Raw genomic sequence first — 20,279 nt, 5'->3', positions numbered from 1 at the left:
AGAGCCTGGGGGGTTATTATCTACTTTATTTATATTTATTTATTTATTTTTAAAGTTAGTTGGTCCTCTTAAATCCTGGTTCACTTACAATCCAGTGGGTGGCGGTAATGTGTTAAATAATAGTTTGCCAGCCGCCATAAAACCTCAAAAACAAAGAAGAAGAAGAAAAAAAAAAAAAAAAAAGAAAAAAAAAAGGTTGACATGGAGATACGTCACTTCCGTTCCGCGAAACTGAAATTTTGGCGCCGCAGTAGCTCTGAATTATTCTAATAAAATATATAATAAAAACAGTGAATTGTATGGTTAGCAGCGTTGCACCGGACTGGTTCTCCTGAATGGACTTTGGTACCGGCAGCGGATATTCTCCGGTACACAGAACAGTTTGTCTCCGGGAAACTGAAGCCTCTACAGGCGAAGCTTCGACACAGAGACACTGTGGGACCAACCGACCAGAGACGGTGTGACTTTAGGGACAAACACAGCAAGAACATCTACAGACCGTCTGTAGATAAAGCTTAGTCACAATGAACAGGAGCAAAGTGAGGAAACCCATGGTGAGTAAACGGTTTGTTGGTGCTGACGTCAACATATTAGATCAATGGTTCCCAATCTATGTTTGTGTCCAAGCATTGGACACATCAAAACGATCAGCAGACGCCTCTGTAGAAGACTGACAGTTGACAGTTGAATCATGTCAAAAGATCAACATAAATTTACTGAAAAAAATTGGGCTGAATAAATGACACCTGAGCATATTAATAGCCCTGTTTATTGTGAAATAGTGAAAAAAAGGAGATATTAACATTTACCAATTATTCTTAAATGTATTGTTACATTTTTCTGCGTACTCCCTGCAATGTGCTCCTGTAGTGTGGAATGTTAGAAAAGGTTTGATTAAGTGATGTTACTCAGAGAACAATAGTCAGCAACAGTAGTAGGGCTGCACGATTTTGACAAAAAACCTAATTGTGATTTTTCTGACAGATATTGCGTTTTTTTTTTTCTTCATTCATTTAAATGCATAAGCGTTTTTTTTTCTTCTCCAAATTCAGGTTTTTTTTTTTTAGAAATATTAATCAATTTTTTTCAGAAAATATTAGCGTTTAACTTCTGTGAGTAAATAAAATATGAATAAATAAAAAAAACCCATAATTAAACAAAAATGTATGTCAAAAATAAAAATGTATTTTAAAATAATGAGTAAAATACAATTAAAAGGTAGATATAAGTTGTACTGACATGGATTATTTTGACTGCTTAATTTTAATTATTCATGTCATATAAAGATGTATGAGAGCAGCATTATTGTCACTTAATTTACCTTTAATGATCAATGGTTTACTGAATCTGATCAGGTTTATTGATTAAGTTTTGATCAACTTAATTTAAATTAACCTAATTTAAATGATCCTGATGACATCATTCCATAACGTAATGATTAAACAAAAATAAATGTGCAAGACACATCACATGTAAGAAGTGTTTTTTCACCACTCGAGGCTAGAATATTTGATAGTATCAGAAGTTATCATTAATCTACGATGTTTCAGACTCTATAATCCCTGGTATCGATGGTCTCGTCCACAACAACAGAACAACCTTATCCACAGATGTTCTGTAGCTCTGATGAGATGTTTCAACGCTCTGTAAAACGGATTAAAGCTGACTCATGTTTTTATGGAGCACAGCAGCGCTACATGAGAAACGGACGGAGCTTTGCAGACACGTTATAGTTAAGCGGGCACTGGTCTGCTCTGATTTAGGAGTCAGTGATGATTTGTGTAGTTTTTTGCCAGGATAGATGGTGTTTAGGTGGCGTTTGAAGCGTCCAGGATCAGTGGGAAGGACATTTCCATATAAAAAAAAAAAAATCTCCTTTTCCGCTCGTTGACGGCGTTTAAACTCGATTCTGTTCATTTTCGTGTTCAACAGTAGATTCCGTTTTCATTGTTCGATCCCGTGATTCCATTAACGTGGATATTTGGGCATTTTTAAACTAACGCTGGTCCAATTTGTGATTGGAAATTTTCTGTCAGGTTTCCAGAGGCATATCTGTGGGACAGAAGAACATCTCATCATTCTTCTCCCAAAACTCAAAGGTAAAACTGAAATATAATGTTCCTCTTTTTTCCTTCAAGGATTTTGAAGAAAAAACATAAATGTTGAAATATTCAGTCAGGGAACGTAGAATTGTCAAACACATGATTCATTCCATATAAAATGACATAAAAGAAGAAACTAAATACTAGAGCATCACCAAGGAATGGCTTGATTGCACTTATTACCTCAAATGTTCTCAGTCTTTATGAGATCTGTGACTTCATGAATACGGTCATTTTTTTTAACCAAAGAATCCTAGATTTATTTAGTTATACATTTAAAAAAAAAAAAATTCAGAATGATTTCCTACTGTAGCCTTCAATGTGTCCGGCACATACAATGCTCTTATTGATTGCATCTTTTTCATTGAAGTTGTGCATCTCTCCAAATATCATTAGTTTCCCATTAAACCATTCTTTTGTAAACTCTTCTCTAGTCATGGTCTAATGGCATCAATGTTTGTGTTGAAAGAGAATTGGAGTAAAATAATGCTCATCAATCAATGCAAAGCCTTTCATGAGAAAAATATGTCCAAAAAAAGACATGTCTCTGTTTTTTAAGAAAGGCCTTGTAAAGATAAGCTTGAAATCAGAATCAAAATAGTTTTATTTTCCAAGTTTTTAAGACATTACAAGGAATTTGACTTCAGTGCGCACAACAAAAAACAAAGAAACAAGTCAGCAACAATAATAATAATAATAATGATAAATATAAAGGATGAAGGATAATTAAAGGATAGATACTAAAGGATATATATATATATATATATACACACACACACACACACACACACACACACACACAGTGCAAATGGTGAAATAGTTTCCACACATTTGGATTTTGTTTAAAAAACAATGTCTTTAATCAAGTAGAATCATTTGTCATGTCTTATTTTAGTGGTCGTGTATCAATTCTAGTAGAGAAGTCAGAATATGAGAAGTGAATCAGCTCAAAATATTCACTCTTCCCCCACGTCTTATACAATTATAAATTGTAGGGTTTTTTTTCTGTTTTTAGGATCTGCCTCTGCCGTCTTTCAAAAACGTGGTCCCTGGCTTTGATCCTCAGATTAAAGATGCTAAAAGCTCTGCATTCAGACCCACCTCCCCGATGAAAAAGGGAACCAATTTGGACTCTGAAAACCTTTGCCCGCCCTCACCAGACCTTCACTTTGTGCCTGAAACTCCCAATAGTCAAGTCCGGTTACGCCAATCCCCCCGTACAGATGGTGGTCTACAGAGCATGGTGGAGCTGTCTCCTGTACGTCGCAGTCCTCGCAAAAAAGATCTAAAAGTCATGATGGAGGAGGAAAGAGCCAATAGGCAGAAGGGATTCATTGGGTCCTTGAAAAGGCTCCTTAGCCCTCCTGAAGAGTCACGCAATACAAAGAGATCGAACGCCGTCTCTTTATTTTCACCCAACGGGCTTATCAGAACAGAGAACAACCTGAATGTAGACAGAGCTGGAACCTGTACAGAGCATAATACCAGCAAACATCAAAGCCAGGCTAATGCAGAGCTCTGTCATGAAAGCAGAAGCGCCATCATGCCAGAGAGGTCAGTCTGTCACCAGTTTGTGGAGGAATCCCACAACCATCAGGATGTAGATGATAGCCCTGGATTCACTGTGATCACCAATCAGAAAACACCTGAGATCAAAACCAGGGGCATCCAACACGCTAATCTGTATGAAGACAATGTTACAGCACGTGTGCATGAAGTTAGTGATGCACCTGTCCCAGCTGCACTGCACAGAGGTACTGACCCAGTGGAAAATGCTACAACACCAGTGACGGTTAAAGAGGAAGACAGAGGATCATCAGAGGAGCAGAGAGCTGGAGGTAGTGGTGGTACTGGTGTCTGCCTTCCATGAGAGATACATGATTACAGCACGCTGCAGCGTCATATTATCTCATATGTAGAAGAACTTAGATCAGAGATGGACAAGATCCATCACAGCAGGGGCCACAAAAATGTGATTGTTTGATCCAAATGCCACATTATCAACATTCATGTTAGCGTTTAGAAGAATGACCAATCTGAGCGTTAATACAGGAAACACCCATGGGGTTTGTCTGGTTTTTTTGAGTTTTTAGACATTTTGTGTGTTTTTGATTTCATTTTGTGTATTTTCTTGTCAGTAAGGCAATTTTTTCTTGTCTTTTTGTGTTTTTCTTATATTTTTCTTGTGTTATTGTTGGAGATCGACTGATATGGGATTTTCAACGGCCGATTCCGATACCTATGTTTAAAAAAAATTTCGCCCGATGTCTAAAGCCGATTTTGGACATGGTTGTTTAGTGCGTCTTTTTGTCATTTTGTGTGTTTTTTTTTTTTAATTGTTTTTAACCTTTTTGTGTTTTTGTTGTTAATTTTTGCACTTTTGTTAACATTTTGTGCATTTTGCTGTCGTTTTGTGTATTATGTTGGGCTTCATGTAACTTCCAACTACATGAATTACAATTTTGTTTTGGGGGTCGAACAAAATTGACCAAGGGCCGCATGTGGCCCCCGGGCCGCCAGTTGCCTATGCTGGCTTAGATCATAGAAGGCTTCCGCTGCAGAGAACTGTTTATACACTGATAGCTCACCTTACAGCAAAAGTTAGTAACATCTGATGTGACCGTTGTGTATTACTTTGTAGTTATAGTGTTAATTTAAGTTATTATTAGTAACTAGTAGTAAGTAGTCTTGTTGATTGATCTTAGTCCAACTCTTGACATTTTACTTAAAATATTTTAATTTGGCATATTTTGTAGTAAAAATGTCAACGTGATTGCCCTCTATGGGTTGACAAGCAGCTATTACAATTGATTTTTGCTGTTGGCTGTCAATGGTGGCCTGTCACACTTAAAACTTTGTTGTTTTTCTGCTCAGGGAACTCAGAAACCGTGTGTGAGGACCAGTTGGATGAAAGCTGGTTTACTGATCAGTGGGATCTTAATGAGGGTCCCCAGCCAGAGAAGATTCCCAGAAAACCCTGGTGAGGGTCACATTTTCACGAATGAATGATTAAACGCACCACAGACTACTGATGATGATTTAATTTGTGATTCACTCAGTGAAGTTAAGGGTTTAAAAATGTCGTACCTGTTGAAGTATTTACAAATGCTGAAGTGTAGACTCTCAATTTAGATATCAATACATAAAATCTATTTTCTCAAAGCATACAGTAAGTGTTAAAGGGAAAAAAAATATAAATAGGTGTGTATATACTTATGTATATGTATGTTTGGACAGATGAGTGTATAGTAATAGTGGATTGCATTAATTGTATAATTATGTAGACGTATATCAATAAATTATGTCTCCTTTTATAGTGTAAATATGTGTAAATTCTAAGAAGAATAATGTATAGAAATAAAGTATAGTACCACATATTACAAGCCTTCCGTATCGGCCGATACCGATATTGATCCGATGCGATATCAGCACAAATCATACATACTTTTATGACTTATTTTGTAGTGTGGAATGTTAGAAAAGGTTTGATCAAGTGATGTTACTCAAACAGAACAATAGTCAGCAACAGTGGTTACTTTGTTGGAGTGTGAACCACAGTCACCTATGGATAGAACATTTTATCAAAGCGCTTCTATCAGTGATTTTAGATGCAGGTCAATAAAATCCGATATCGCTTTCTGGCAGATATCGGACTGATATCAATATCGGTTCGGGACACCTCTCGTTAGATTATATATGTTTATATTTCCTCCGACTCCTTTTCAAACATATACAGGCTTCACGAACAGGATTTTGTAATCATTTATTCTTTTTGCTTTGGTCGTTGTACTATTATATTCTCATTGTGGCATATACGCTGCTGTTGTGTTAATGTTTGAAATAAAAAAAAATTAAATCAAATTATCAATAAGATCTGACAACACAGTGATCTAGAGGAAGTATCTTGTGTTAACAAAATGTTATCGGATCCAGATTTATTTAATTTTTACCTAATAATACTGTGTCTTCACAGTAAAGTACCAGACCATGTGATCCTCTCAGGAGGTCCAAACAACCGTTATTGGGTGCTGGATGTTGACGACAGACCTGGCAGCAAAACACTGACTATCACCTGCTTCAAGTCTCTACATCCAACAGAGACGTGTCTAATGAAAGGTGGATGGTAAGTGTGTGTGTGTGTGTGTGTGTGATATTCTGCTTTGCCACAAAGAAAAATGCTTCTGCATTGTTTTGAGGAACACCAGTTTGGTGACTTTGGTCTCCAAATGGACCAGATTCCAGTTTAAATGAGCATCAGGGGGAAATGCTAGACAGTAAGGTACTTGGCTTTAAAAAATAGAATTGCTGCTGCTTGTGTGTTTTCAGGGAGATGACGCCCGTTTGCCGTGGTGACGTGGTTCATCTGGAGGGCAGCTCTAACGGTGGAAGCTGGTTGGTTGACAGAGATCAGGGCTTTCTTATTTTACACCCGGACAGCCTTGTTTCTGGTACCAGCATCTCCAGCTCCATCCGCTGCATGAGACGTGCAGTACTGGGTGACATGTTTAAGGTAGAAGTGTTCAGACTCACTGTAGCTACTTTAGTGTTAGTGTAATGCATACATCTCTTAAATTCTAATTGAGTAAATGTTTTGTTAAAAATCTATTATAAAGCACACTATCGTGAGTGTTGTCAGCATTTGCAAGCAGAAAAACCTTGTTCACAGTGAATCCTCAGATGTTCAGCTTTGTGTTGGTGCAGAGTTTTGATGGAGGATCCAGGCAAATGCTGAACGGCACCATGGTCCATGAAGTCTTTCAAAGAGCAGCGACAGCGAATGATTTTTCCTTGGAGAATCTCACCACCTTTGCTGATGAGGCTCTGCACAGTCCAAAGTACCTGGGAGACATGTAAGTGTATGGGCTGTACTCTCCAGGATCCTCACCGTCCTCTGACTCGTGTTATAATGCTGGTCCTGGGTCTAGGCACACTGATAGGAGGTCTCTGAAAGTGTTCCCTCTGCCTGTTTGCTGTGTTCATGTCGTGTCTGTATTTTCACAGGTACAGTTTAGGTGTGAGTCAGGAGGAGATGAAACTAGAGCTGTATAATTATCTGCCATCGCTGGAGCTCTGGGCTAAAGAATACCTCAGCTCTGCAACACCAAAAACCATCAGCCTGAAAATGTTTGTACTTATTTATTTTAATTTAATGAGCTTTACAGGGATGAATAAAAACTCAGCAAGGGATAAATGTTGCGCTAATGTCATCTCTTTTAATCAGTGCTCTTTTTATCTGCAGCCCAAGCAGCAGTGGAGCCCCCAGCAGGGGCCAGGACCCAGCAGCAGTGGTTACCGTCACAGAGCTGACCGACATCGAGGAGAACGTCTGGTCCCCAAGATTTGGCCTGAAAGGGAAAATTGATGTTACCGCTCGGGTTCGCATTCAGAGGTCTCGGAGCAGACGAGAGGAGAAGAGCGTTCCCCTGGAGCTGAAAACTGGAAAAGAGTCCAACTCGATAGAACACCGCAGTCAGGTTGGTGGACCGTTAAACGCACACAGCAGGTGGAAGTACAGTTTGGTACCGATGAAGGTGTCACGTGTTCTGTTGATTGTGAGCAGGTGATTTTGTACACTCTGATGAGCCTGGAGAGATACAACACTGACGCCGGCTTCCTGCTTTACCTCAAGACTGGAAACATGCACCCTGTAGCAGCCGGCCATATGGACCGCAGAGGTAGGACGTGTGAATGGGAACCAGAGATCCTGTCATAAAATTCCAGTAGCCATGTTGGAATGTGAATTTAAACTCAATCTTTTGTTTCTATTACAACAACACATCATCACTAGGGTAATACTAACCCAGAGAATGGGAACTATTATCACAAAAACATGATTGTGTGATTGCCACATTATGAACATTCATGTCAGCATTTAGAAGGATAGGGTAGGAAACAACAAAGGCTTTGTGTGTTTTGTGGTCTTTTATTTCTTCCCCATCTCGTTCTTGTTTAGTGTTGTTGGAGTCATTACCTAATTTTTGTGTTAATTTATACATTTTTATATATGTTTTTTGGAGTCATTTTGTGGATTTGTATTGTCGTTTTGTATGTTAATGGGGTAGTTTTGTTGGTTTTTGTTGCCTTTTTGTGTGTTTTTGGAGTTATTTTGCGAATTTATAGTAATTCTACGTATTTTCCTGTCATTTTGTTTGTTTTTGTGGTTTGTTTTGGGAGTTAATTTGTATTTTTTTGTTGTTTTGTATTTTTTTAGAGTCGTGTTGTGCATTTTTTTTGTCATTTTTTGTCATTTTATGTGATTTTGGATTTATTTAGTGCATTTATTTGGGTCGCCACTAAAGTACCACAGAAAACCCCATTTAGTTAATTTGCGTGTTTTTTGTGTGTGTTACTAATTCCAAAGTTTGATTGTTTTTTTAAATCTCTGCTTGATGCAGACAGGTTTGTACTGTACATACTGTAATGAGGTCTGTTTTCAGAGCAGGTGTATAATTGCTCGTGGTCTACATTGGGCTATTTCCATGACACTGTAGTGTCTCTTTTGATCACTCATTGCTTCTAACAGAGCTGCTGAAGCTGAGGAACACGTTGGTCCATTACATTCACCATTGTGTGAAGAAAGAGGCTGAGCAGAGCCACCTGTGCAGACTGCCTGACATCCTGACGGACAGACAGACCTGTCGCTACTGTCCACAGATCAGAAACTGCTCCCTGTATGAGAGGTAAGCACGCTCACACCTCCATTCATACGATTATCAATTCAAATGTGTTTCTTTGCAGTTCTATTCTTTATGATCTCTGCCTTCTCATCATGTGTAGAGCTTTGGATCCCAGCTGTGAAGATGTCGCTCCAGATGTGATTGGCGAAATTCTACAGGAAGATACCGGTCACCTGACTCCTTCCCATTTCAGTTATTTTTCCCATTGGCTTTTACTTTGCTGCCTGGAAGCTGCGACGATGGAGACTAAGAACAGTCGAAGGCGTGTGTGGCTTCAGACGGTAGCGGAGAGGTACGTCACACACTACTGGCTGCAGGTTAAGGGCTTAGGTTGTTAATATTGTGTACTTACAGTCACACACTTTTACAACACTTCCTACTTACAGTTCCTTGGCTAAGAGCTCCTTTTTTAAACCTAGTTTTTATTTGAAGCCTTTGAGACAACAGGTCATTGGTTTTTACACATGATGCTCTTTCTGTTGTAATTGGGATTTGAACTCAGATTCTTGTTGAGTTTCAAAGACTTTGGAAGAAAAAAAACATGAAAACAGAGTTTATTCTGATACATTTGTAGCATTTTTGTATGTGTGGGTGATATCTGTATTACTGGATTGATTTTTTTTGTGTGCGTTTAAGCAGTGTCTTCTACCGCTTAAATTATGTTTGTTTGTTTATTTAAAGACATTAAAACTCATTTATTTCTCCTCCACATTGAAAAAAGAAGAAAATGTGAATGAAACAGAGCAGAAAGAAGTACAACTTATAACATCTCCATAAAGAAATAATTACATTAAACAAAAGCAATGCGATCATTGTCACATCTCATTTGAAACCACAATACAGTTACACTTCAGTCTCATATTTCCTCAGCATAATACATTTCACATTCTTTTTCACATACTAATTAATCTTGATAATTTGATGTCGTCATTTAGATTGTTCCTTAGTCTGACCCCCTGAACTCAAATTCACTGTTGTTTTGTCACTGTTCTCATTTTGGGTTTTGGAATGTCTCTGTTCCTCACGTTCCTCACAAGTTATAATTTCTTTTTCTTAATTATAATTTTTTCTCAGAATTGTGGATAGGATTTTTAAATGAGCTTTGTATATGGTTTTTAAAATGTTGTATTCTACCAGTTTATGAAATTTTAATATTTTTTGCTGTGTAAATATTGGGTTTGTATGCAGGGCTGGACTGGGACAAAAATTCAGCCCTGGCATTTTGTGTCCAGACCAGCCCACGACATTATCAGCTACACCATATAGAAGCTAGGGTGGGTATCTCCAGGTACCTCACAATACGATGTATCGCAATATTTTATTTATTTATTCATTTTTCCCCACGATAACGATATTATGCGGCGATACGGCTATAACCGATATACCGTAAGAAAATTTCTTCCACGATACATTACGATACCGTATGTGTCACTGAAGAAATTCAGAATTTATCTACTGCACTGAATCCATTTCACAGGAATTACAAAACATTGTCAATCAATTTCACATGAATGACAGCCCAGTAAAACACAGTGTATACTGCACAGTGGCTCTTCTTAACGAGCAGAGGAGAGAGAGGAGGAGGAGGTCACACACACACACACACACACACACACACACACACTGTAAACTTGTAAATATCCACTCCTCACCTATTGTCTCATTGCACTGTGTATGTACTGAATTATCTCTGTGTATCATGTGTATCTTGAGAGATATATATATATATATATATATATATATTGTTTTCGTCATGTCTTGTATGTTGCAATTAAAAAAAATAATAATAAAAAATTGATATTTGGAGCCAGTGAATCGATAACGTATCGCGAGACGAAACCTTGCAATATCTCGTTGTATCGATATTTTGGCACACCACTTGTAGAAGCTGTTATTAAGTCACTGATTCTCAACATGTGGTTCTTCATGTGTTAATTTTCAGTATTATTCCCCCAGAAAACCTTAAAACGGGGAACCCCTATTTCCTTCTACCATTTTACAACTTCCTTTGTCCCGTTTTTGCCCCTTTTCAAAAAGTTCTGACACTTTTTTCAGACTTTAGCTACCGTTTGCTAATAAATATCCCTTTTTCCTATTTTTTGTCAATTTTTACAAGTTCTTTTTCACACTTTTATCCAATTTTTGTCCTCTTTAAATTTTTTGGGACACTTTTCATCTAAATAAGCTCACTTTTGCCCAATAAATACCACTTGTTTCTTTTTTCCTCTACATTGTGCCTTTTTTTGTTCCAAATGTTTGCCCTTTTTCACTATCGTTTGCAACATTTTGCTCTTTAAAGCTACCTTTTGCCATTACATACCACCTGGTTCCTCTTTATTTGCCCATTTTTGGCCACCTGTTAAGTTAGTAAGTCATTTATTTATAAAGCGCTTTTTGCAGATAAAATCACAAAGTGCTGTACAGAGCTGTGGTGAAAATTCAAGTTGTCGCTGTTACCATGTCAGCCTCCACTAGCTCATCAAAAACAGCGTAGCGTACTGGACCAGCCCACCTGTATGCCCATGTTTGTATGTTCCTTGTATCCACTTCCACTAATAATTCTCAGCGCTCGTTTCTGTAAAAGGAAAATTTAATTTGTGTGATTTACAGGCACTGCCCCACACTTCAGTACAATAAGAGTCAGATATGGTACAATCAGCATGTGCTGCCCTCCCAGTGTTTCCCTGACTATGTTTCACTGGTTCCAGTGAGAAGAATGGCAGCTGTGTGGGGAACCTGCAGCTCAGCGGCTCAGTAGACGTGCAGACAGATCGCTCGTTCCTCCATCGGTTCGTACGACGTGAGACTGAATCAACGAAGGGTCTGTCCGACATCGGATTGACTCGGGGCGATCGCGTTGTTGTCAGTGACCAGGAGGGTCGGCTTGTTGGCTTGGCAACAGGGTATCTGTATGAGGTCTGTAAAATGTCAGTCAGCTGCACTCTGGACAGGTGAGGACTGGTTCACTGTGCTTTGGTATTTTCAGACTGCTCATTTCATGTGACTGAGTTTTGTTGCTTCTGTTTGTTGTTTTCAGGGACCTGTCAAAGTTCAGTGGTGTGTTGTTCAGGCTGGACGGTGACGAAGGTGTTGTGGGCCTCAGCACACACTTAAACAATATTTCCAGACTGATGGAAAACTGTCAGAACAGGTAGACAATGGAACATTTTGAGGGATTTTTATTAAAAATGTTATTTTGTGCTCCTTGCATGAACTTGTTTCCATTTGTTTAGTGATCATCTGAGGGAGCTGGTGGTCGACCTTTGCCCTCCAGAGTTCATCACCAACCTCAGTTCAGTTCTGCCCAGAGAAGCTAAAGATACTGTGGCAGAAATCCTTAAAGGTGAACCAGTACTGATCTTTAAACAGGCTTGATGGGTTTGAATCCTCTGATATCAGGGTTGGGCTCAATGACATTTTTTGGTTACAATTACGTTTTCAATTTCCCATGTTCAATTACAATTAAATTACTGTTATAGTGACCAGCATATTTTCCAATTACAATTAATTTACAATTTTTTTGTATTCAAAAGGTTTTTTCACACCGAACGTGTCTGAAGTGACTGAAGCGACTCGATTACATTCAGTTCAATGTATATGACGCAATCTCAAGTTATCTCCCCCCAAGTGACATGAGTTTTGTAATTTGAGCGACGAGGTTGAGCAGGACCTTGTCGCTCAAAGTTGAAAAATCGGAACTTTTTGAGCGACAAATCCCTCGTCCTTCACTGTCTGTAAAGCGGAGGCTGCAGCCCTGCCCTGCTCCCTCCCACTTCAGTGCAGACAGCTGCAGCAGAGGCTGTACCATGGAATCAGAACAGTATCATAATGAATGAACTCTTGCAGGGTTTTTCACGAATGCACATGCTTTGTTTCACAGTTGTATTTCAGATTCACAAATGCACGCGTTCTGTTTCGCAAATATGTATTTTATGCAAACTCGTAATATAAATTCTGAAATGCACACGCTCTACTTCACAAATATTATGTTGAGGCACACTTGTAATATAAATCCACAGATGATGCAAATTGCTGAATATGCATTTACAAACTGTTTCTGTACTGTGAAACCTCTGTGTGTAGCGGGTCAATGACAGATTCATCAGTCAATCAGGTGTTTGCTTTCAGCCAATCATATGGCTTCTTACATTTTCTCCACACTCTTGTTTGTACACTGCGTATGCGCACACACATCAGTAGCTCTGCAATTGGTTTAAAAGTGTGGAGAAAATGTAAGAAGCCATATGATTGGCTGAAAGCAAACACACCTGATGAATCTGTCAATCACTTTTATCAGCCAATGGTGACGTTCATTGACCCGCGACTTCAGGGCAGTCTCAAAATTCACCACAGAGATTTCTCTCACAAATACACAGAGGTTTCACAGCACAGAAACAGTTTGTAAATGCACATTCAACAATTTGCATCATCTGTGGATTTATATTACAAGTGTGCCTCAACATAATATTTGTGAAGTAGAGCGTGTGCATTTCAGAATTTATATTACAAGTTTGCATAAAATATATATTTGCGAAACAGATCGTGTGCATTTGTGAATCTGAAATTCAACTGTGAAACAAAGCATGTGCATTCGTGAAAAACCCTGCAAGAGTTCATTATGATACTGTTCTGATTCCATACTGTACAACTTCTTTAATTTATTGGGGCAAAATAAAGCGGTGTACTTCTTGAAAACTACAATAACTACTGATCATAACACATTCTGAGTGAACTCTCCTTTAATATCTCAGTAAGTTGATCATTTAAACCGTAAAAACCGAGCAAGAAGGAAAATAGGTGATCAACCCCCTCTCTCTCTTTCTCTTTACCCCGTCACCCACTCATCACATACGTCACTGGAGCGATGAAGTGATGGAGTGACAAAAAGCTCACATCAGGGGCGACGGAAGCAACTGCAGCCCTGCGGTCGCGTTTGGTGTGAACACACCTTGAGCAAGTCAATTACAATTACGTTCTCAATTACTAAAGTTCAATTACAATTAACCACAATTGCTGAGCCTAAAATAAAGAACCTATTCAAAGTTATCCTTCCTCTTGTGTTAGCTTACTGTTAACATCTCTTGCGATAAGGGGTCCTAAATCAGCTGTAAAATACATTAAAAACTAATATCTATCATCTGATTTATCTCATCTATTGGTTACCTTGTCCTAATCAATGAAAATATAGGTTTTAATGTTTTTGGCGTGGACATCTGAGTTTGTTTTGTCATTATATCCCTCCATTTCAATTTTTTTTAATGGTAAAATGTGGAAAAGCTTGATTTGAAACATAACATTAATAATTGTTAAATACATATGTGTAGAACTGTACATAGAACTGTAACACGGTTCGCCATTTTTGTGTTAAATTATAAATCACAATTAGTTTTTATAGAATTTTTTGTGACAATTACAAAATCAATTGTCTAAACTCAATTACAATTTAATTATGACTACGACAGCAATAGATTTTTTTTAAAATTACAATTATGCCATAAATTGTAGTTAATTATCAATTTCACGATTATAAATACATTTGCCCCAAACCCTGTCTGCTATCAGTGAGTGTGACCTACCTAATGGAAAGCATCTGTTGGGCTTATATTGACTTTTTCTAACAATTAAACAATTTGATTTTGATTGATGTGAAGATGTCGTCTGGAGTGTTTGGGTATTATTGTTACTCTACTTGTGTTGTGGGATCGTGTAGGCCTGAACAAACCACAGAGGCAGGCCATGAAGAAGGTTCTGTTGTCCAAAGACTACACACTGATCGTTGGCATGCCTGGCACAGGAAAAACCACAACCATCTGCACCGTGGTAACTTGTTCTTTGTTGAATTGAAGACTGTCAAAATGTATGGAACGCTGTTATCTAATTTAACGTAGTCTATCTCCTCCTTACCATATGTCATAGGTTCGTATCCTGCATGCATGTGGGTTTAGTGTCTTGCTAACAAGCTACACTCACTCTGCTGTTGACAACATCCTACTGAAGCTCAAACGTTTCCAAGTTGGATTTTTGCGCCTGGGACAGGGACAAAAGGTTAGCCTTGACATGTTTAATTAGTCTTTGAAAGGCTAAATTAAGGATGTTTAAATTCTATGACATAATATCGAATAAATGTTGGGAGAGCATCAGAAAGAAAACATTTCATTCCATTGTGAAATGTCACTTTGTCCAGGTTCATCCTGATATCCGTCCCTACACTGAGGAAAGTGTGAGAAAAAGAGTTCACACTCTTTCAGAGCTGGAGCAGCTTTACAACAAAGAGGTGACCTGAGACTTTGTGAATAATGAAGGAAATCAATGTGACCTGAGCACACGTTCTCATTTCCTTTTTACTGGTTGAACTTGCAATGGTTTGAGAATAGATGTTTTTCTTCTCACAGCTTGTGGTAGCAACCACGTGCATGGGCATTAAACATCCCATCTTCAGTCACCGACAGTTTGACTTCTGCATCGTGGACGAGGCGTCCCAGATCAGTCAGCCTATCTGTCTGGGACCTTTGTTCTACGCCAAGAAGTTCGTTTTGGTCGGAGACCATCAGCAACTTCCACCCATTGTGCAAAACCAGGAGGCCAGGTCAGTTTCCTGTGTCAGCGCCGCCGCCAGTGCTATGGTTATTTAAACTGTTCCTAAACTGCTCTAATTTTATTATCTTCAGGTCACGTGGAATGGATGAAAGTTTGTTCAAGCGGCTGGAGTGCCATGGAGACGCAGTGGTACAGCTCAATGTGCAGTACAGGATGAACAGGTCTGTGAACTTACACTTATTTCATGTTATATACTCATAATCTGCTGAGGTCAGGGTTTGCAGGAGTACTGGTATATCCCACTTCTGACATGTGACTGGTCCCACTCAGCACTGATACCCAGAGACACACAAACCATCTCTTCTTCATTCAAGTTAGCAAAAGAATAAAGAGAACATGCAAACCCTTCACAGCTCATGACTCAGAGTGACGAATGCAAAAAAGAAAACCCACACAAATAGCGCAGAGCAATACATCGAGATTCAAAATATATTGAGATATATCTATATTTTTAAACTTGTCTTTATTTATACAATCACACAATACAAATCTTATAATACATATATATTTTATAGCATATTTGGTATTAAAATGCTTGTTTTAGGAGTCGCTGCTTCCACTACTTCTCAGAACAGCATGAAAAGCACAGTTTGATGGATTTCTGAATGTATCCTAACCCAGACCTGCCCCTAAACAAGCAACACTACAGAACTCACTCACACGTGCTGTCAAAGCCAAAAGTGACACATATTGTTAATAAATGTGCCTTTGTGGCATTTGTCATCAGCTCATTTAACCCAGAATTCACTTCTTGGGAAGACTTTATTGAGTTAAAAAATATATATATAGCTATTTTGAGAAAAAATATTGACATATGAGTTTTGGTCCAAATGGCCCATCCCTACACACAAAAAAGAAACACTCAAAACTAGGGGTGTGCCAAAATATTGATATGATATATCGCAATATTTCGTCTTGCGGTACGTTATTGATACACGCTGAATATCTATTTATTTATTATCCTTTTTACACAAGTTAAGTACTAAACACAAGTTAAATGTCCTCAGGTTTTCAACAAATTAATATTAGTTTTAGCACTGAAATGTATGTGCAGTCTGCAGTGCAGGTTTAAGTTGAACTTTACACATGGTGGTAAGTATAAGTTAAAATATCGTAATGTATCATAAATGAAATGTCCTGTGATATATCGGTTATTGCAGAATCGCTGTATCGTGGTAATATTGTTGCCGTGGGCAAAAATATTGCGATATATTGCGTACCTATCTCTCCTGGGTTTTTTTTTTTTGGTGTATGTTTTCTTTTTTACGTTTCTGTTTTTTTTTTTTTGTGTTCTCTTGTTAGTATTCGAGCTTTGCACTTCGGGGCCACCGTACATTTGTCACTCAGGAGTAAAATGAAAATCTGTGTTTTTTCAGACAGATCATGTCTCTCAGCAATGTGCTCATGTATGACGGCCGGCTGGAGTGTGGATCAGAGCGGACAGCCACAGCCCTGCTCACACTGCCCTCCCTGTCCTCTGTCCAAACTGAGCTCAGTTCCTTCTCTCAGACTCACCTTCAAAGCGACATGTCCTGGATGCAGACCGCACTGCTGCCAAGCAACCCTGTTTGCTTCCTAGACTGCTCAAAGGTTTAAAGTCTGCATGTTTCTTTATGTACTGAAATAGAAAATGGACTATCACTTGCTCTGACATGTGAGCAGTTCATCTGGTTGTGTCCTCATCTCGTTTTGCTTTGCTTTCCCTTCAGGTTCCTGCTCTGGAGTCAGTGGAACAGGGAGGAATAAGCAATTACACTGAAGCTGCTCTCATACAAACACTGCTCTCACTTCTGATAAAGGTGGTGCACTACACCTGGTTGTTATCCATAGGTTGGGTTGCATTGTCAGTGAGCGTTTGCCTTTATTTAATCCCTGTTTGTGTGTGTGTTTCCAGGCCGGCTGTAAACCCAGTGATATTGGCGTTATTGCCCCATACAGACAGCAGCTGAAGTGCCTCTCTGCTCTGCTGCAAGCGTCTGTTTTCACTGGTGTGGAGGTGAACACAGTGGACAAATACCAAGGACGAGACAAGAGTGTGATTGTTTTCTCTTTTGTCAGAAGCACTGCAGAGACGGGACATGTAAGGCATTCTCTTCTTTCTTTCCTTAGGCAAGGCATGGCAAATGTATTTGTATAGCGCATTTCATACACAAGGAAACTCAATGTGCTTTACATGATCAAAAAGTGCAACAGAAAACATTCAACAGCTTAAAATCAATAAGAACATTTTAAATAATCAGTGAAATCAATTAAAATCATCAACAAACACGTTACATCAACAACATGACCAAAAATCTCTCTCTCAATCATACACAGTAGAGAAAAAGAGATTTAAAAATGTTCACATTAGATGCTGACTTCAGCTCTGCTGGCAGTTTGTTCCACATCTTTGCAGCATAACAACTAAACACAGCATCACCATGTTTACTGTGAGCTCTGGGCTCCACTATCTGACCTGTGTCCATAGATCTGAGAGACTTTACACATTTGATTTCAATGGCAGAGTTGGGTCAATTGCATTTTTCAATTACAATTATGTCTTCAATTATCCATGTTTAATTACCACTCATTTATGTATATGGTAACCGGAATTTTTTCCATTTAAAATTACAATTATCCCCTGAAAGTCATTTACAATTATGTTCTCAATTGCTAAATTTCAATTACAATTAATCACAATTACTGAGCGTGAAATAAATAACCCCATAAAATAATTTTAGGGTCTTATGATAGCTTTATCTCAGAAAAAAGTTTTTACTTTTTTTTTTGCTTTGGCACTGCCCGTTTTTTTTTTTTTTTTTTTAATTGCAATGACAATTACAATTAAAGCTGCAAGCAGCAATGAACGGGCCCTCACAACCACATGCATGTCGGGACGTGGCGCACGTTGAGGTGTGTTGCATGTCGGGATGTGGCAGAAATTTTAAAGTGTTGAGACGTAGCTGACCATTTTCAAGGAGGTGTTTTTCACATTTTTGTTATTTTTCATGTCTTACTGCATTTTCACTCCAGTTTAAGTGTGTGCTCGTCATATTTGAACTAGTTTTTAGGGTCTTATGATAGATCCTTATCTCAGGAAAAAAAAAATCCACATTTTTTTTAGTTCCTTGCTTTTTTAGAGAGATACGTCTTGCATCCAACACTGCACTGTTATAGTACGTCACACATTTATATTTTTTATTTTAAACATACATTTTTATTTGGTTGTGTTATAAAACAATCTTGACAATAAAGTTGAATCTTCATAGATTGAAATATTTCTCTTAGCAGCATGTTCACTTGGATGATGTGCTACGCTAATGGAAGTTATTTAGAGTTTGTAGAGCTAAGTAGATGCTAATTAATTATAGCAGCTTTCATTTGTATGCCAAAAAAATGAGTTATGGTTTAACCCAACCGTCATTCATAGTCACAGCGCCACCTATTGGTAAAAGGAAATCATAGACATTATATTAAGTTTGTGATATAATCCTTTAAAATGGTCAGCTACGTCTCCTCACTTTAACATTTCTGCCACACCCTGACATGCAACACACCTCAACGTGCGCCACGTCCCGACATGCGTGAGGTTACGAGGGCCCGTTTAAGCTGCTTGCAGCTTTAATTGTAATTGTTATTTACCCAATTACAATCTTAATGACGCTCTTTGTATGAAGGGTTAAACCTGTGAACAAGGCCAGAGAACGCTCACTTTAAGTCTTGCTTTTTTTGTCCCAGTTAGGTGAGCTGCTGAAGGACTGGCGCCGGCTGAACGTGGCCGTCACCAGAGCCAAACACAAGCTGCTGATGGTGGGCTCTGCCTCCACGCTACAACGCTACGCACCAGTGGAGAAACTCCTCAACCACCTCCAGCAGGAGAACATGATATCCTTCAGATTACCACTGTGCTTCCACCACACTAATTCATGTTTTAAATTAGCCTTATGGTGTTTTATTCTACTAATGAATGTATGTATTTTCATCAGTCACATGACACACACTGGTTTGCTTTGTGTAACATGAAAAAAAACTTTACCCTTTATCCTTTTGTTCCTAAACTATTTCTTCACATTATTCAGCTCCCACCTGCTGCACACAAGGCATTACCCAGCATGCACCTGTGACAGCCATGATGGTGTTTGAGCTCCTCCATCTACAAGCATGTGGACACAGTCCACCTGCACACGGCTGAGGAACAAACGCTGGATAATGGATCCACCAGGGGGAGCCTTTGTAAAAGATGACATAGAATGGAGACAGCTTTGTGTTTAAAGGAAACGTTTTAATTTAGGATTCACTTAGTGTGAACTACCTCTGCAACCAATCACATCTAATATTCATAATTTTATTTTTCTGACCTGGGAATCAGGTCAGTCTTAAAGGCTTTGTATGTCTTTGCTGTGAAACTAAATAAGCTCTCACTGAAGTGATTAATATCAGCTAATATTTGTGAAACTGACACATTGTGACATTAAACTTCTAAATAGGACCAGTTATCTGATTATCACTTGTTTCCTCTTTGAACACTGGAGAGACTATTAAAGTGTTGTTATATTTTTTTTGTAAGCTCTAGCTGTGACTTTTGACTTGTAACTACTGTAGCTTGTTAACGCTTTAATACGTGTCAGTCGGGCTTCAATATTTCTTAATTTTTTTTTACTCGTCAGCTGTTTACATTGACATTGACTCCAATAAATAAATACATTTAAATGATCTGCTTAGTGTTTTTCTGATCTTTCAGTCATGTGATGAAATTCTTTATAAGATTGAAACCAGAGGTGAAAATAATGGATGACAAGTACTCAAGTTACTGTGAGTTGCTTTTATAGGTACTTGTACTTTTCTGAGTATATTTCTAAATCAGTCATTTTACTTCTACTTAAATACATTTTAAAAGAAGTCATTTGTTACATTTCTACAGCCT

The 20,279-nt window shown here is 38.4% G+C and overlaps 1 protein-coding gene across 2 annotated transcripts; it reads left to right on the top strand.

The window, feature by feature from the left end:
• The first annotated feature begins 216 nt into the window (after positions 1–216).
• dna2 (DNA replication helicase/nuclease 2) lies at positions 217–19,904 on the top strand. Of its 2 annotated transcripts, XM_028443053.1 has the most exons (25): positions 217–554; positions 2,037–2,099; positions 3,118–3,940; positions 4,977–5,082; positions 6,076–6,225; positions 6,429–6,612; positions 6,804–6,952; positions 7,104–7,226; positions 7,342–7,576; positions 7,663–7,777; positions 8,626–8,782; positions 8,880–9,071; positions 11,488–11,730; positions 11,817–11,930; positions 12,013–12,122; positions 14,490–14,599; positions 14,696–14,824; positions 14,964–15,053; positions 15,172–15,365; positions 15,448–15,537; positions 16,753–16,966; positions 17,086–17,175; positions 17,271–17,456; positions 19,094–19,240; positions 19,426–19,904. In XM_028443053.1, exons 1-25 carry the CDS (start codon positions 525–527, stop codon positions 19,477–19,479), a joined length of 4,098 nt encoding a protein of 1,365 aa, XP_028298854.1. In that variant the 5' UTR covers positions 217–524; the 3' UTR covers positions 19,480–19,904. The 2 variants fall into 2 exon arrangements, with proteins under 2 accessions (XP_028298854.1, XP_028298853.1); XM_028443052.1 differs by having other exon boundaries at positions 19,094–19,904.
• The last annotated feature ends 375 nt before the right edge of the window (positions 19,905–20,279 follow it).

This window comes from Gouania willdenowi, chromosome 3 (genome assembly GCF_900634775.1).
Source record: "Gouania willdenowi chromosome 3, fGouWil2.1, whole genome shotgun sequence".
Taxonomy (NCBI): domain Eukaryota; kingdom Metazoa; phylum Chordata; class Actinopteri; order Blenniiformes; family Gobiesocidae; genus Gouania; species Gouania willdenowi.
Note: the sequence above shows the minus strand (reverse complement) of the source record. Positions and strands in the feature narration are given on the sequence as shown.

Coding starts and splice junctions, on each gene's coding strand:
- dna2 (XM_028443052.1), top strand. CDS start 525: ATGAACAGGAGCAAAGTGAGGAAACCCATG. Junction 5,083..6,075: donor AAGATTCCCAGAAAACCCTG/GTGAGGGTCACA, acceptor GTGTCTTCACAG/TAAAGTACCAGACCATGTGA. Junction 14,825..14,963: donor GCCTGGGACAGGGACAAAAG/GTTAGCCTTGAC, acceptor CACTTTGTCCAG/GTTCATCCTGATATCCGTCC.